The sequence below is a fragment of the Pocillopora damicornis genome, chromosome 6 (genome assembly GCF_964200805.1).
Source record: "Pocillopora damicornis chromosome 6, jaPocDami1.2, whole genome shotgun sequence".
NCBI classification, from domain to species: domain Eukaryota; kingdom Metazoa; phylum Cnidaria; class Anthozoa; order Scleractinia; family Pocilloporidae; genus Pocillopora; species Pocillopora damicornis.
In genome coordinates this window covers 3,439,135-3,456,933 of record NC_142675.1, presented here as the reverse complement: position 1 = coordinate 3,456,933, position 17,799 = coordinate 3,439,135, and the positions used below count along the sequence as shown (strand labels likewise).

Sequence of the window (17,799 nt, the reverse complement as noted above, 5' to 3'; positions counted from 1 at the left end):
ACAAGAAATGAAACTGAAAAGATTGTAATTTCCTAAATTTATCAATTAAAGTATAAACATCAACAAAGTATCCTCTCGCATCCAAATGTTCAGCAGCTGTCTATACAATAGTCTTTTAAATTTATACATAGGTAGAGAACGAAGACAGGTGGGAATGCTACTCCAGATCCCTGCATCCAGTCCTGAAAAATAAATTTTCATACGTTCTGTCCTCGCGTGGTTGAGATAGAGCCTGCCAGCCTTTGAGGACCTTGTAAAATTGTAGTGTTTTTCTGAAGAATAAATAAGTAATTCTGAAATATCAGGAGGCGTTAGGTTGTAGACGAAATCATGCTAAAAAGAGCAGATTGTTTAGAAATAGATCAGATGAACAGGTAGAAGTATACGAGAGGACATTTTGCTCATCGCTTCTATTTTTCTTCTCCTCGACGAGGCTTCGAAAAAGACAACGCAACTCGCAAAATATTATATGTATTATATGCTAAACCATCTAGTAGGGTGAATGTATTGGACACGCCAACAGGTCTCACTGCATTAAAAATGTTTTTCTGTCCATCAGCCTCTCCTTGATGGTGTTGTGGATTACCTGCCTGAACCTTTTGAGGTGACAAATTTTGCCTTGGATGCTGAAAAGTAAGAAGTCAAATTTCTTTGCTCCGTTACAAATATAATTTTTAGGTGTAGTTAATGTATACAACATGATACTTGGAAATTTAGGACAGCTGCGTTTCGAAATAATTATTATTTTAAAGACCCGTGAGTTTATAAACGGGATGTTTAATTTCCTGTAACAAGATTGTTTTATGTCTCTGCAAATTCAAAGAAACTTAGAGTAAGGGTTAATTTCACAGATCGGGAAAACAGAAAATAATTCAGATGAAAACATTACTGTTACATAATAGATTGGATTTAGCGATGGATATTTACGTGATTTTCTCTTGTTGGTAGTTTCCAAGTTGAATTGGAATTCGAAGTTTTAGTTTTTGTGAAAGCCAGAGATATTAGAGAGAAACTATCAGATCACGAACAACAACCAACAACTGCCTTGAAGAAATATAAATAAGTTTGCCCATTAATCTCTGTTATGACAAGATGATTTGGTTTTCTCAACTCGAGTTAAGTTTGTAATGTAAATTGGTCACCGTGGAGAGATTGTAAAGCTGACATTTCCAGCGTTAGCCCTTTGACAGAGTAAAGGGTCAATGGACTCCGTTGATGAAACCGAAATATCTCGTAATACCTAGAGGGAGTTAGTTTCTAAAGAAACTGTGGTGCTGCGTCGGTGGGAGAGTATTACAGGAGATTGTAACTGACGTTTCGAGCGTTAGCCCTTCGTCAGAACAAATGGCAAAGGGCTAACGCTCGAAACGTCAGCTTTGAAACTCTTAACGGTGGCCAATTTACGTTATCAACTCAGTTGATAATACTAAATTACCCTATCTTGTAATAGCCCTCGCTTATGCAGCACTACAGTCTCATTAGAAACTTACACCCTTTATTCATTAATCTCGGTTATAAACAAGCTCAAAACACAAAGCATGGAATTGTTATTGTCTAAGTGGATTTTTTTTTTATCGTAGTGCTGGAGAACAAGTGGAGATGAGCAGTGAGAGGAGTTCTTCTCATCCCTTCGTGGGCCTGGCTTTCAAGCTCGAGGTGAGGTGTTAAATAAAGAGTTTTGTATGTAAACCACTTCTATGGAATCAATAATTGACTGCTTGCAGCGCATGCGTCTTATTAGGGCAGGTAACAAGCACGTTAGGGTTAGAGCAGAAGGTGGGGAGACTGGGAAATTTCTATTGCCCCACTCCCTCCCCTCTCCTTTCCTTTGACCGTCGCTCACCCCCTTGGAACAAATTTCTCTCTTACCCTAGCCTTCCTCTGCCGTGAAAATCAAAGATGGCAGCCACAGCTTTCAACGAGAAAAGACTTGGCACTCGCTCGCGAAAATTACGCCTGCTCTGCAGGCCAATGATGAGAGGTAATTTCTGCAAGTGCGAGCAAGCGCTCTTTGATCTCACTACTCAAATAAATTTTGGTGCTCTTAGTTTTCCGGGTCTCACGGTCACTGCAAGGTGTTAAAAGATTACGGTACTTACTGCAATGAAAGCCAAGTATGCTGAATAGTCGAGCCCTTTTCACCGAAGTTTCATTACGTTTTCGTCTGTTTGATTTCCTTACAGGCCGGAAGATACGGGCAGCTGACTTACCTCAGAGTGTACCAAGGCTTGTTAAAGCGAGGGGCTTATATCGTAAATACTCGGACCAGGAAACGCCTTAAGGTGCCAAGGATCGTCCGAATGCATTCGGACACTATGGAGGTAACCGAAAAATACGACGATATGAAAATCTTATCGTCGTTTTTGAATCCTAACGATGCAATCAAGGAAAACAGGCTGACTAACTCTGATTAACCCTAACATCAGTATGCACATTCTCCAGACTGGTCTCTATACATTTCCTAACGTGCTGGTAAGGAGAATTTGTTTAACAATCAAGAGGTTCTTTGTTTAATTATCATTTTTTTTATTCTCATAACCTTAATGTTTGATTCATGGGTGATATTGAAAGGAGAAATTAGATGCTGATCACTCTCAGGAATTAAAGGGTTAACAGGATGGATCAATGTCAGTGTCTGAGGAACTGCGCACCTACTCCTTCCCTAAACCAACAACAGTCAACTGACAACAAGTTGGGCTAGAGGAGGGGTATACATTGCTCAAGTTCTTGTAAATTCTCGCCAATTAAATCACCTTTAAACTATAATGCCTAAAGCGCTGATAATGTAGGGGCCTGTTCACAGTCTAATGGAGCACATATTTTAGTAGCCCACATTTTTTTTTTAACGATTACTAATATTACTCCTTCGTAGGATGTTCAAGAGGCTGGTGCTGGCGATATATGTGCCTTATTTGGAGTGGAATGTGCATCTGGGGACACTTTTACTGTAGAAGGAGCCAAATCACTCTCTATGGTAAGGGCCATTCACTACGGGTACGTGGGGGGGGGGGGGGTGTGGGAAATCAGTTGTGGCTGATAGAGTCATAACTATTGAATGTTAACTGCCAATAAGGGGGGGGGGGGTTAGAGGAACATTACGGAGCCTAAGGGGGGATCAGGTAAACATAATCTTCCGACCCCTTCCCCCCCCTCCCAGGCGGCAATTAACGCTAAGAATGCTAATCCCTACTCCCTAATTCATAAATTTTTTTATATGGTCTAATTCCTAATTTCTTTCAGAGGGAACAAGTACCCCCTCCCCCCTCCTCTTTGCCTTTTGCTCCCAACTTTGTAACTTAGTCGGTAATTGCGTCAAACTGGCTTCCGCGTGGCTTCTGCGGTGATTGCGAGAAACTGGCTTCAGAGTTAATCCGGTCGAAACCCGAATTCTTGTTTTTTCTTTCATCATGTTTTTAATTGAATCATTCCTTTGAGGACCAGCTCGTGTCTCCGCACGTGTCATTCACAAGTCAAATTTAACTTATTTCATCAATCATACCCTTGTTTTTACAATAATTCCTCAAACGTAAGAGTTAGTGAGCGAGTGGTCACGTTTCATTATTCTTCACATGTATTTGCGAGCTTAAGACTGAAAAAATTGCACTTTGCTCGCTTCTATCACGTGGTTTTGTTGGTTGTTTAAAGTGCCTGGGACTGTCAATCAATGAAGTTTACACTCTTCTTTACAATTATCCCAAAGTGTCCTTATGAAGAAAATGCCTCGAAAAACTCACTGTAAGGGTTAACATTTTAATATTTATTATTATTAGTTAATATTTTGCTGCTAATACCTCATACTGCATATCACCCTTCCCCCTCCCTTTGCAAAATTAAAGGATTCAAACTAAAAATATGATGATCGCAACCATTGAATTTCGAATGTAACGCGGTTATGGGAAACAAAAAAATATTACTTCTTGCTTTTTGTTGCAGGAACCAATTTTTGTTCCTGATCCAGTTATTTCGCTCGCTGTAGAGGCAAAGAACAAGGTAAAAACTAATCGTGTGAAAGTTTTTATTATCGTAAATTGTATGTTACAGTATACCCTTATGAAGTAACTTGCTTAGCACTGAGTTCTCTTTTTTAGCTTGCGAGCGGAACAAAATATGAGCATTGCAGTAAACGCGTTTTGCCGCCCTCGGAGTCTGGCACTAATGATCAGTGCTAGACCGCTTAAAAACCTCTCGCGGGCTCACATCGCTCCAGACCTCATTCTTTCGTTCGGGTGAAGGAACCCCTGTGATGAAGCGCTTTTAATGAAGGCCTGTTCTTGGAACAAGAAGGTAATTTATTATTATCATCTGAGTTGATAACTTAAATTCGCTACCGTAAAAGAGTGTCAAACCTGACGTTTCCAGCGTTAGCCCTTCGTCAGAGCGTGGGGCTAACGCTCGAAATGTCAGCTTTCAAACTCTCTACGTTGGCCAATTTACGTTATCAACTCAGTTGATAAGAGTAAATTATCTTGTTATACTCTCCCACCGACGCAGCACCACAGTTTCTTGAGAAACTTACCCCCTTTTCTCTCAGGATAGGATCTTATTTTGGGTTATTTTGTTGCGCTCTTGGGCAAGACAATTTAATCTCAAAACACTCTCAAGAGTATAACTTGGTTTTAGAATCATGAAAAGCATGCGAGACATTCTTAAGTCTCTTCGTGCCACATAAGTCGTGAACATACCTGCCTTAAAAATCTCTAATGCTATTGAGGTAAACGATTTATCAACCATTTGATTCGACTTGTTTCTCTTTAGAATGATTTAGCTCAGTTCTCCAAAGCTCTTAGTCGATTCTCTCGTGAAGATCCAACATTCAGAGTGAGTTTCGACGATGAAAGCAAGGAGGTAAGTAAACTTTTGCGAAAAATTAATTTGTATTCAAAACTCTTGAAATTTCACCTCTCTCCCGTGTTCTTCTGTTAGCGGGGCTTGTTTTAACTATCGAAATTTAGTACAAGTACTTCCTGTCAATGGGTAAGCCGCAGAACAATACTTTTCCCAATGAGGGTTAATCCTTTAAGTGATGTTTTATTTTTCTCATCTTTGTCAGACTATCATTTCTGGAATGGGAGAGCTTCATTTGGACATATACACCGAGGTGAGGGCGGCATTATGAACATGTGAAATATGGGCACGGTCTGAATAGTCAATTCTACGCCAGAGGTGCCATAACGCTTTCTGCGCGAGACTAATTAACAACTGTTTACCTCTGAGTCGGTGGCTAGGGATGGATTTTTATCAAGCCGTGACACTAGGGTAAATAGTTGTTTTAGCATGAACTAAAACAGTGAGATAGTATAGCACAAAAAGATGATTTAACTCGTTGTTTCCTGTGACGAGTATAATGTTTTAGAGCGCGAGCTGCTTAGAGGTGACTAGAAAGGATATCCGGAATTTGAGTAGCCAATCAGAGCGCGCCTTCAACGCTATCAACTAATACTTGCTTTTATTTCTGTTAACCTTTGAATAGTCCATTTTACAGTTGTGTGCTTGGTTGCCAAGCCTTTGAACAGGAATAAGGCTAAGGGTGATCTTGTTATGATACAAACCTTGCTGCTTTTCAAATGCAAATTACTTTGTTATCATGCTAACTAGATACTGGTCTCTATCACAGCAAGGTCACCTTCAGCCTCACTCCAAATCAAAGGCATGGCAACTAAGTACATAACTGTAAAATGACTTGTTGTCCTTTCTGGCTGCTGCACAATTCCTTGTAGATTAGTTACTAGAATTTGGTGTTAGATCAAGTTAGAAACCTCTGCTTGATAAGTTTGAGTATTCTCATTACCTGTTTGCTGGATAATGTATGGATATTGTAGGGGGAAGTTACATGTTAATCATTGCTGAGAGGTTAATGAAACATTTCTGCTTGTTAGGTTCTCGAAACAGGCGTTTGTTAGTTTAACCCTTTAACTCCCAGATCAGATTTGTACTTCTCCTTACTGTCAACCATACAATTCTTATAATGTTGGTTCAGAGAATTTAGTATTGGATCAACTACTTATCCCCAAATTGATATTTTTCTTTATTCTCATCACTTATTTGGTTGATATTGAGCTGATATTGTAAGGAGAAATTCTATCTTGGTCACTCATGGAAATTAGAGGGTTAACAGCAACGTAATTTGTTGCCCTCGTTTAAGTGCTTAAGCAGTACAAAGAAAAGGCAGTCGATGATTATTTTTGAGGGAGTAATTGAAGGCGACTCGAATTTCCCTATGATTTGATGATTAAAAACTATTCACCGAAGTGGAAGAGGCTATGGATGAATATTTATCGGACCGCGAAATGGTGAATGAAACATCCACTGCCAGCTACTGAGGTTGAGGTAAATAGTTATTTTAGTACATACTAAAGCAGTAAGATATACATCCAAAAGAGATGATTGTGACTCATTTATTCCTGCAACGTTTGGCGAGTTACTCGGAAGTGAATTGCAACGGATATTCAGAGTTTGAGCAGCCACTCAGAACGCGCCTTCAACACTATCTACTGTTTTAGTATGTACCTAAGGGGTATAATCGCACACAATTTGATGCGTTAATGTCGACTTTATTATGTTTAACTTTCAAGGGTGACAATGTATAATTACCATGACAAAAGCGTTTCCTCAACTTTAAAGTTAACACTTGATGTTACTTACATGTTACCTTAAGCTCAAAGTTACTCCAAAGTTGCTATTGCGTACAATTATCCAAAGAAATACGCGATTTATGTTTTTTTTTCCACAGAGAATGCGAACAGAGTTTAACTGTCCTGTAATATCCGGTAAACCCAAGGTAGCCTTCAGAGAAACAATAAGCGGAAAGGCCACGTAAGTGATCAACATCTAATTCCTCTTAACTTTTTCATAACGATTTTCAGTAGAAGGTTTATGAGAATAACAGGTAATTTAGTGTTAACAACTGAGTTGAAAGCGTAAATTGACTACAGTAAAGAATAAAAAAGATAACATTTCGAGTCCTTCGTTAGAGCAATTGATTTATGAGAACGTCGATACTTAGCAGTTGAAGATAGTTATCTCCATGTAACACTATATTCTCTCAACTAATTTGCTAGAAAACGTGAAGTAACAAGAATGGAGAATTTCTCCTTAGATCGTAGTAACCAAACGTCAAATGGTTGAATTTTAGGTTTGATTATCTTCATAAAAAGCAAACAGGAGGAGCTGGCCAATATGGCCGAGTCATCGGCAGAATTGAGGTATTTGACGGCAAATTCTACTCGATAACCTGGTAGAGTAGTTTTCAACTGAGTCTCAAAGGTGATTTGGAATTGCAGTAGTTTTGCTTTTGAACGCTCTGTGATTGCTCAAAAAAAACTTGCATCACTCTCTCAACCAATCAGATGAAAGAGTAAATCCAATCATGACTTGACGGCGGTTTGCTAGTTGACTGTTAGCTCTCTGTGATCTGTTACTTTGTTGTGATAGGCCTGCAGTGATTAGGTTGTTTAATGTTTGTGACACTCAGTTGAGAAGCATTCTTTGAGTTTTTTTACATACTTGTTTTTTGCATGTCTGTGTGCTCTTTTGTTTTTGTATCAGTTGAGATGGACTCTTACAGTGTCCGGTTTTTATATGCATTTTTTTTTGTTTGCTTAGTTTTGCAGTTTAGAAGCACTCTTACAGTCTTATACTTGTTTTTTCGTTTGCTTTTAGCTTTTGTCTTTTTTTATCTAGTTAATTTAATGTTATTCAGAGTTCCTGAGTGAAGTTTCTGCGCCATTCGTGAACCAACGTCTGTCTTGCGTTCACTTTTTGCTTCTTTTCTTTTGTCGTTGTTTTCCTTTGGTTTGCTTGGGTTGCTTTTCTTTTCTCTCTTCCATCTGCTTTTCACTTTTCCTCTTCCTTCCAGCTGTCGCGCTCTTATCCCTGAATTAAAACAATGACAAGAGCAGTGAAACTAAAACGTTGAAGATCCCCCTAGAGAGACCCATTAGACGTATTGTAACCGGAGGGGGAGGGGGAAGCATCGAATTCCTAATTTCTTCGCATGAAAAATCTCGTCGTCGTTATGAGGAACCCAATAGAAGGTCTAATTACTATGGGAACTTGCCTTCCCCGTTCCACAAGGGTGTGTTGCGTAGAAAAAGGGCTGTTCCCCTCCTTCTATAGGTATGAAGAACCTAACTAGGGGAAACATTGCCCCCTTCTTAATCTTTAGATATTCCTCCAATCCATGAGTGAGAGACATGTTGATTTCTTGTTCGTTGTTTGCAGCCTATGCCACAAGAATCCCTCACAGAGCTCGAATTTGTCGATGAAACTGTGGGCATGAACATCCCCAAGAATTTTATTCCCTCTATAGAAAAGGTAACTGTAACTTGAAACTGTGCTTTTCAATGGGATGCGATTTATGAATAAATAAATTCGTTTCACGCGTACATCGATAGGTCAAAATTGCTAAAACATGTGTTTTGGTAAATTTTTTACTTCTCAGGGTTTCCTAGAAATTTGCGAGCGTGGCCTTCTCACAGGGCATAAGCTGGCTGGAATTCGTTTTGTCCTTGAAGATGGTAAGTTTCCAAATAAACGACAATCATCGCTTCCGTGGACGGGAAGCTGACACAATTCATTACATTTTTCTTATCCACTACGGGTTTTTTTTGTTTTTTTGTTTTTGTTTGTTTTTGTTTGTTTTTTTTAATTTCAAAGACTACCAGATCTTATTGATTAGGTCCCGTTCGCCAATCCTCCTCAGCAATGGGTTTCCTTGGTTTTTGTTCCTTGTGCCCAAGACAGCTATGTTGTAGTTTAGCAAGGTTATGTTTATTCCTAAGCGTAACGGGCGAAAAGCGATTGCGTGACTATGATCGGGTTTGTATGCAAATTCGTGCGATATCCCGCAGCTGTTCGTTCACGAATGTTTTTACAAAAATATCAAAAGTTTAAACGTCGATGTTCTAGCTACAGACCATTAAGATGAACTATTTTGTATTTCGTGAAACGATCACTTAAATTATTCTTCGTCTTAAATAGTTTCGGTTTTGATGCCTCATTGAACATGTGATATAACATTACGCAAAGTCATGCACTGTTAAATCCACAGTTTAAATTTCATGCAATCCCAACCTTGTGCTGAATTTTACAGACATCAGCAAAAATGGAGACCTTTGGAGTCAAATTTAAACCAACCTTACTTTTAATTTTTGTCGGGGCATTTATGTTTGAGCAGACAAAATGCCTGATAATTTCAAGTAAAATTGTGTTCGATAAGTGTTTACTTTTGACGGATGTTTGTTCGTCTTATCACGAACGTGGGAACAAGGAAAAACGTCTGAGTCCCCACGAGGAATCAAACCTCAGATTCCGCGCCCGGATACTCTAACACTGAGCCACAGAGACTCTACGGTGAGTTGGACAGTCTGACACGCGTCCAGCATATTGCAAGATCAACAAAGCAAACTTACTTGAAAGTGATAAGGTGATAAAACATCTCCACGTCTTCCTCGTCATCGTGGTCTCCGTGTCCGTGGTCTCCGTGTTCGAGGTCTCCGTGTCCGTGGTCCTCGTGTTCGTGATCTTCGGGGTCATACTCGTCATCTTCCTCGTCGTATTTCCATATTCTCGTACCTATGTAACGCACGTCGCATTGATCTCCAACCAGTGACTTTAACATCTTTGCTGTCACAAAATTAGACCCGTGTTTACAAATCTCCACCATATGCCGGCCGTCTGGCTTAAGTAGCGACTGCATTAAGCTCGTGTACTCCTTCAGTCGTGTTTTACCCATCGCATTGATCACAGGCATGGCGGACTGATCCCAGATGGCATCGAACTTTCCTCCTGCTACCTCAAGAGAAAAATTGAAGATGTCACAATGGTAGAGAGTAATATTCTGGCCTTTCGCCGTGTACACGTCTGCTTTCTTATCAGCCGTGATTTGCTTCTTCTGGACTGTATACTCCAGCGTAGAATCTCGGAAGAACGCTTTGATGTAGCGAGGAGAAGCTTCTACACCTGTAATCGCGTGACCTTGTTCTGCTAGCCAACGCATATCCGGCGTCTTGCCGCAAAGGGGCACAAAAATCTGTAGATTACTGCGACCTCCTGTGAGTTCATTGACATTTTTCATCAAAATAGGGTCCACCTTTTGCAAGTAGTCTGGTTCCTCGGACTTCTTCGGTGCTTTCTGCTGATTCTTGCCTCCTTTCTTACCAGCTTTGGTCGCCATGCGGATTTGTGTCGCTCTCCTTTCCCGTCAATTTTCTTTCTTCTGTCGTCCTTGCTGGCCTTGCAAAGAATGATGGGAGATGAACGCGGGCGCATTTTTATTGCACCACACAAACTTCTTGACGTCATTTTCTTTTTGTGTGCCATGACATTAGTCGCTATTTGAATTAACAATTGGGTAAAACTGTTTCAATATGCAAAGCGCGAATAATTTAAGCGATGAAAGTTTCTGGAAGCGTTATGCTCTCAGATTCCGCAGATCATCTCTCGAACTTTTTCGTCGAGGGAAAAATAGGAAGCTTTTAAGGTTTTTTAAAAACGAAGATAGCTTAAACGGAGCGCAAATTTCCCTTAGTAATTTCAATGGTTTCTTTTTGATACAAAACATTATGAACGACTACGAAGCAAGATTACGTGACAATCCTCAGCCAGACTGTATCTTTTTCGTGACAAGCTTAAATTTTCTGCGCCTCGTTTGTCACACGGTTATCACACATTGTTATCACCTGCCTACCATCATAAATATTGGAATGTTATCTTTGTGCTTGGATTTGAACCGATGGCGTTAATAATAAATCTGCTTCTCTTGGCCTGAAAGCCTTGAGCAAGTAACTGCATATTATCGGCTGTCGACGATGAAAACTTTAAAGGCATCTCTTATCTTTTTGCTCTTTACTGTGGTTTTAAAATTCCTGACCCAAGATTATTAGAGTATTACGAAGCCTTTTTGGGATCAGATAAATTTTTAGCGTGACATTCAAAATCCTCTTTCCTCTTCCCCCCCCCCCCCCACCCTCTCTCCCCCCCCCCTTCCTTATGAGGTGATAACTAATGACCAGTCCGTAGGTTATGAATTAGCATGCAGATATTGAGTAGCTTGAAATATTAAACTTTGAATAAATACTTTAGGAGCGGCTCACGGAGTGGACTCTAGTGACCTCGCTTTCAGACTGGCAGCCATGGGAGCCATGAGAGAAGGTATGGGCACGTGACATCTCGGAACGTATCTTATTGTTACTTGAATCCCCATTTCCCCGCGCACAGTTATAGCTGGGAACGTTTCACCGCGTGAGACGCATCCCATAGCGCTTTTCAGGCGGGTATCATAACTTTACACTCTATACAATGCTGCACTGTGATTTTCCGCGCTTTTTTCTGTCGTTAGCCTGTTTACCCACGCTTTCTTGGCGCACAGCATTCTTTCCCACGCTTTTTTTTTTTCGATTTTCTTTTGCAGTTGAGTTCGTATTTTTCGGCGCTTTCTTTTCCAGTGAGCTCTTTACAATCTAACATCAGTAAGCATATTCTCCATACTGTTCTATACACATTTTCTAAGGTGATGACAAGGAGAATTAATTTAACAGTCAAGAGCTTCTTTAGTCGGTGATCATTTCCTTGATTCTCATGACCTTAGTGTTTGATACAGGGGTGATATTGTGAGGAGAAATTAGATGCTCATCACTCTGTGGGGTCAAAAGGTTAAAAAACAAACAAATAATCGGCTCCTGATGAAAGAAAAGAAAATCTTCTCACTCCAGGAAGTGATTGGAATGCCAATTCTTCTGCGATTTTTATGTAGCTGTGCAGAATAGAAATGGTTACTAACAGTAACGGACGAAGAAGCGTGAGATCATGTTAACCCTTGAACCCCTAAGAGTGATCAGCATCTAATTTCTTCTTACAATATCACCCTGAATATAACATTAAGGTCACGAGAATAAGGAAAATGATCACCAGCCAAAGAAGCTCTTGATTGTTAAACAAATTCTCCTTTACGACCCCTTAGGAAATGTATAGAGAACAGAATGGAGAAAGTGCAAACTGATGTTAGGGTGTAAAGGGCTGAAGAGAGTGAATCTTAGACCTGAAGAGTAAATAACTTAAAGTTAGACGGTAAGTCTACAAGAAAACCTACAGCACTTCTGATTGCATGATTGCCAATCTTTTTTGTTCATTTCGACAGCGTTTCCCAATGCCTCTCCTCTGATTCTGGAGCCAATCATGTCAGTGGAGGTGAATATCCCCCAGGAATTCCAGGTAAGGCGCTTTCTGCTACTTTCCCTCTCTCTTCTGATATATCTCCCTTGCTCCCTGCTCTTTAATTTCCTACCCTTGTGAAAAATTTTACGAAATTAGTCGTGTCGTTTAGTCATTTTAGCAAGTTAACACAAGAGACGCAGCGACAGAAGCATTGAAACCTATGGGCTTCGAACCGGCGATGCGTGTGCACGAGAATTCTGCTACTGGTCTGCGATAGTTTCTCCAGACCCTTCACAGATCCCTTGCACGTTCGCTGTGCTCTCAGGCCTAAAAAAATCGCGGGCTGCCGTCCCTCTCATGCCACTGTGTAAATGAGATCCTGCTCTCCATATTGGAAACCGTCCAAGTTCGTTCCAGTGTCAAATATACCTTTTTCCAGCTAACAAAATACATACTTCATACAGTGTTGATTAAATCAAGGTGACAATTCATGAGCGGTAAATTTGCGTCACAATCACGCCTCAACCTGTTAGAACCAATAAGAGTCTGTACTCGACCTCAGTAACCAGAGCTTATCCCGGTTTCCATCGCATGAAGCGACTTGGGAGTATCACTACCCCCTGGAAGGGATACCAGTCCATCGCGAGGTTACCAACCCCCTTCCCCGAACAGGCATTTCATCAGCTATCCCTAACAATTCGCCGGTATCCATTTATTCTCCTGGATGGAGAGAAGCACTGTAAGAGTTAAGTGTTTTGCACATGAACACAACACAATGGACCGGCCAGGTTATGAACCTGGACATCTCGACCCGAAGCATTAAGCCACTGTGTTTCCAAGTGACACCAATTAAGGCAACTGGGTTTTTTTCTTCCTCTACAGGGAGTGGTGATTTCAGGCCTTAACCGTCGACACGGTGCAATCACTGGCACAGATGCGGCGGAAGGTTATGTTACAATTTATGCCGAGGTATTAAAACGTTTCCACTTTATTCTTGACACATGCTGTCAATTGAAAGCCAATCAGTTAAATACAAGACCGCGGTCAGACGTCGAGCATGCGCAAATGTATCGACTGTGGCCGACCGCGCTCAATTTCCTGCGCAAATTTAAAAATTCTAATATCTAATGAACAACCGCTCTTAAGCAAAATATGCGGATAAAAAAAATTTCGAAACAGCAACACAATTTAGAAAGAGTATAACTAGAGACGTTGCCATCACTAAACGTATCTAATTGAGGGTATCCTGTTGATTTACAATTTTTTGTGAAGCTTTATCAAAAAAGTTATTCTCTTTTTCTAAACCATGGGTTACTGACCAGTGTGGTTGTTCATAACTTATGTGAGCAATACGGCCCTGACAGTGTGAAAGCATGCCTCTCAGTCTTTACAACATTCGCACATGCGCGGACATTTGACAGCTTTGTTATCAAGGATTGATTGAGTTAGACATGTATCTGTTGTGGTTCAATTTTATCCTTGGTTCAAATTTTAATTTCCCTTGTTTCAAACTCATTATCATACATTACAATACCCAAAAACAAAAGAAAAGAAAATTTGAACCAAGGATAAAATTGAATCACAACATATACCATTCCAGTGGCGTATCCAGACCTTGAGCTAAGGGGGGAGGAGGGGGGGGGCGGTCTTTTGTTGCTTGCCCTGCCAGCTTTTCTTCCTTCAGCGATTCTTTTTTTTTTTTTTTTTTTTACCCAAAATTAGGAGGGACCCGGGCATTTCCCTTAGATCCGCCTCTGCATTTTAGAAAGAAAATACCCGTCGATTATTAGAACTAAACCAAGGTCATGACGCAGCTTTCCAAAAGTTCTCGGTGGCTGTGTTCGCAAAGTATCCGAGCTAGCTTAGATCACGGCCTTTGCTTGAGTCCTCTTTCATGTATGTAGGAAATGCCCAGTCACTCTCTCGATGGTTCCTTAATATTGTTTTTCACTTCCAGGTTCCACTCAACGACATGTTCGGTTACTCCACCGATTTACGGTCGCAAACACAGGTACAGGAGTTTGTTTAGAGTCTAATATGTTTGCTACTTGGTCTTCCTCTATTTTATTGCTCTGCGGAAAAGAAAGAAAAAACGATATATTTATTTATGTTGTCGCCCAGATGCAAACGCAGATTAGGATAAAGGAAGGTATCGGGATGTGAAGTAATATTACATTTTAAGATATTTGTAAGTGGGATAGAAAACATGTGCGTTGAGGATCAATATCAGTATCCTGGCAACTGCCCACCTACCCCTCCCCTAACCCAACGACAGTCAATTGATGACAAGTTAGGGTTAATGTTGGGTTAGGGGAGGGGAGGGGAGGGGAGGGGTAGGTGGGCAGTTGCCCAGATACTGATATTGATCCTGCGTTGAAATACCCATATTCAAAAACAAGTTTGTGGTAATTCCTTCACAGGCTGAAAGGACGGGGGGGGAGGTAAGGTGGTTGGAGGGTTTTGTTTGTTTGATTATAAAATTTATCTGATCCCGTCAAAGGCTTTGTAACATTCTTATGAACCCTCCTGCCCCCGTCATTTTTCTTTAGACTTTCCTCTCATACTCTGGTAGCGACGACTGTTCCTCCTCCTGTTTCCCCCTCCTCCCCCCCCCGTTCCCCCCCACCCCCGAAAACCATGTGACACCCCAAGGAAATCGTTTTTTTCTCCCCTTCTCGTTTCGGTGATGAATATAAACTGGTCCTTGAAGAAATGAAGTAAGACACAATGATCTCAAATTATTATATTTCAAATTTTCTAGGGAAAAGGTGAATTCACAATGGAATACTGTAAATACTTGCCCGCCTCACAACAAGTACAAGCGGAACTGATAGAAAAATTTAACGTGGAGAGACTCAAGAAAGCCAAAAGATAGCGTACGGCTAAGCTATCATCCCTCCCCTCCCTTGGTTATTATTCGTCACTACTTCCGCTGGAACTTACTTTTGTGGTTGCGCAGTCCTGAGATTAAATACAAGTGGCTTTACAAAAATCAGAACATTAATTCGATATCAAGAGTGATATATTTATTTTAGCGTTTACTGTTAGCCAGAACTAGATTCCTGTTTTAAGAAAAGGGGAGTTTCTCTTTCCCTGTATTTTTGCTGTGCTTTTTGTCCAATCAAGTTTGTATCGATCATTTCGAAGCTTCAATATTCCCCACGGGCAATCCGCCCCCCTTATATTTGATTTTTGAAGATTGATTTGTTCAAATTATCACTGCCTGGGGGCAAAAACTGTGCTCAAATTATCTATCCAAGTGCCGGATTTGATGGTCAATTTTTTTGCAAAGGGCGAAATCGGCGACAGAGAATTTCAACGCGCTCGCGAAAGTGGAACGTTTTACACCTCCATATTAAAAGATATGATATACCAGTATTGCGATGGAAAGACTTGACACTCTTGGTTCAAATTTCCCACCTCAGCTAGGTAACGTTCCACCTCTCGAGCACGGACAACGGTCAAATCCCCGTGAGTTGCCTAGGAAGGGATGTTGAAGCTGAGTGTTGAAGCTGCTGAGAATGATCTTGTCGACATATAAACTTACGTGACACAATATTTCAGTCCGATTTCCAAGCGGGCGAGGTTTATCAATCGTAAGTAGATAATAGAGATTTAGATTGTGACTAAAATGATCATGATCACGCGGTTAATGACCTTTATTTCAGAAAATTTTAAATATCTCACGCAACCTCGTTGCTAGACCCCCGTTCCGTCCGACGATTCCCAAGTGACCTTGGGACTTTCCGTGGGTCACGTGCCAGACCGAAGGAACAAAATACTTTTTTTAATTAAACTCTAGATTAGTTTTCATAGTGGGCATGGCGCATATGAAAGTATACAATGGCTCATGGAGCTGTTTTTTTTATGTGCGTCAAGAAAGCTGAAAGCGCCTCGAAAATTGCGTTTTTACAGAGCTAGTCGCTATGGTCTTCCTCAGCCGCGTTTGGAATGTCGCTCTGCGTCCCCTCCCTAAAATAACATTGCGCGTGACATTTCAAAGAACAGCTGCCAAATATTGTTCGAATTTCAAAACGAATCATCAAGACGAGTCATGAAAGAACAAGGTCGCAAAATGAAGTGCATAATAGAAAGTTTGTTTCTTTTGCTGACCAAGTTAAAATATTTTGCTTTTAAAATAAACAGTTGAACAATGTTCATGCTTTGAAATTCTTCATTCGCCTTTTTTTTTAATTAACCAATCTACCACAGTTTGTTTACTCGAACAGATTTCGTAACACTTATCATATTACTTTTTTACTGTTTTGACAATTTTTGTAAAATTAACGAACGTCAAAAGCTCTAAGATAAATGTTTTGCAATGAAAACCGCTCGAGTATTTATTGTCCATACCGTAAATTTCTGTGTGATTTTGATCGTTTCAATGTAATTGGATTTCACTATACAGTAACTGAAAATTAAATTCCTTTAGTCACAAGATAAAGGTTTCGATCGGGCATGGAAAGATAGAGAACGTGTTCCAAGTTTAACGAAGTGAACGAAACATCTAGCGAACCCTGAATTTACCATCCCTCGTTACGTTGCATTAATCAAAAGATGCGAATTTCCTTGACGTGAGAAATTTCAGTGGCCTTTTGCCTTGGCCCGACCCTAATCGACCATTGTTTCAAAACTAAAATATTTCATGAACTTCCTCGGGCAAATACTGCATTCCTAATCTGTTACGTGCCATGTAACGGCCTCCTAGCCTAAAGTAGAAAAAACTTGACTTTTTGAGGTTCTCTGGTGGAAGTATTCAACAGATTTCGATGAAATTGAAATAAAAATTAAACTACGGTATGATAAAAATCTCTGACCTTCGTTCAACAGTCAGCGGGGAGTTGTCTCTAGTTTACGTTTTTAGCCCGCTACGAAGTTAAAAAATCCGTGTTCTTGAGCCGGTCGAGTTCTACCTTGACTCATCGTTAATGCTAAAGCAGAACGAGAACTCTAAGAAACAGAAATAACGTTCTCCTTCTTTACACTGCCTTCTAGCGTTTCTGTTTTCGTATCCATTCTCCGTGAGCGGTTTTAAACGCATCTGCAAGCGCCAAGCAAACTTCTTTTGCCGTTTCCTCTGTCTTAAAAACAAACGCATGACATTGGAGTTCTCCTTGTTGTTCGGCGATAAAAGAAAATATCATTTTGTTTCGGATGTCTGTACAGCAGTAAGCAATGTCAAACAACTTATGGCAAACTTCTTCCTTGACTCCCGGACCTTGGTCAGTGACTGTGATTCCACGGGAGATATTTGACGATATCAAAATCGAAACCTTGCGTTTCTTCCCCTTTCCTTGAACACCATCGTGTAGTTTGTCTACGCATCTTGCACTCACCGAAAGTCCATTTTCGGGCCGCAAAAACTCTACCACTTTTGTCTTTCCGAGATATCGCGCTGTATAGGTAGGTTCTTCATCATTCAGCTGGTAATATCCTCTGGCTCTCTCCGACGATAATTTCCGGAGAATATTGTTGTTATTGTTGATGGCCATTACAAATATTTTGGATGTGGCGTTAAACTGAATAACTTAACTACTTGTGGAGACAAGAGTAGACAAGATCTTCGCATTGTGCCCCCGAAAGTGAAGACAATAGACTAATCTTGGTCGTCTCCAATGACTGTAGCTGATGTTTATTTAGGGGTGT

At 40.5% G+C, this 17,799-nt stretch overlaps 3 protein-coding genes across 11 annotated transcripts in view; 1 reads left to right on the top strand and 2 right to left on the bottom strand.

Annotated features, from left to right (window-relative positions):
* LOC113685519 (elongation factor G, mitochondrial) overlaps positions 1–16,309 on the top strand; it is a 119,543-nt gene extending 103,234 nt beyond the window's left edge. For all 9 annotated transcript variants that reach the window (XM_089210274.1, XM_089210279.1, XM_089210278.1 and 6 more), the window contains 16 exons: positions 560–633; positions 1,581–1,656; positions 2,184–2,321; positions 2,873–2,974; positions 3,934–3,990; positions 4,756–4,845; positions 5,051–5,098; positions 6,731–6,813; positions 7,133–7,202; positions 8,221–8,313; positions 8,441–8,516; positions 11,083–11,151; positions 12,137–12,210; positions 13,036–13,122; positions 14,111–14,164; positions 14,915–16,309. In XM_089210274.1, the coding sequence (XP_089066400.1) occupies positions 560–633; positions 1,581–1,656; positions 2,184–2,321; positions 2,873–2,974; positions 3,934–3,990; positions 4,756–4,845; positions 5,051–5,098; positions 6,731–6,813; positions 7,133–7,202; positions 8,221–8,313; positions 8,441–8,516; positions 11,083–11,151; positions 12,137–12,210; positions 13,036–13,122; positions 14,111–14,164; positions 14,915–15,028 (1,305 nt within the window). In that variant the 3' untranslated portion in view covers positions 15,029–16,309. The remainder of the gene's footprint in view (positions 1–559; positions 634–1,580; positions 1,657–2,183; positions 2,322–2,872; positions 2,975–3,933; positions 3,991–4,755; positions 4,846–5,050; positions 5,099–6,730; positions 6,814–7,132; positions 7,203–8,220; positions 8,314–8,440; positions 8,517–11,082; positions 11,152–12,136; positions 12,211–13,035; positions 13,123–14,110; positions 14,165–14,914) is intronic.
* LOC113685520 (putative thiopurine S-methyltransferase) lies at positions 6,536–10,246 on the bottom strand. Its single transcript, XM_027203028.2, has 2 exons — positions 9,411–10,246; positions 6,536–7,872 (listed from the first exon to the last, which is right to left on the bottom strand). Exons 1-2 carry the CDS (start codon positions 10,172–10,174, stop codon positions 7,752–7,754), a joined length of 885 nt encoding a protein of 294 aa, XP_027058829.2. The 5' UTR covers positions 10,175–10,246; the 3' UTR covers positions 6,536–7,751.
* Positions 16,310–17,796, bottom strand: LOC113685521 (low density lipoprotein receptor adapter protein 1). The gene has a single exon (XM_027203029.2). The coding sequence runs from the start codon at positions 17,643–17,645 to the stop codon at positions 17,145–17,147; it is 501 nt and encodes a 166-aa protein (XP_027058830.2). The 5' UTR covers positions 17,646–17,796; the 3' UTR covers positions 16,310–17,144.
* Between the last annotated feature and the right edge of the window lie 3 nt (positions 17,797–17,799).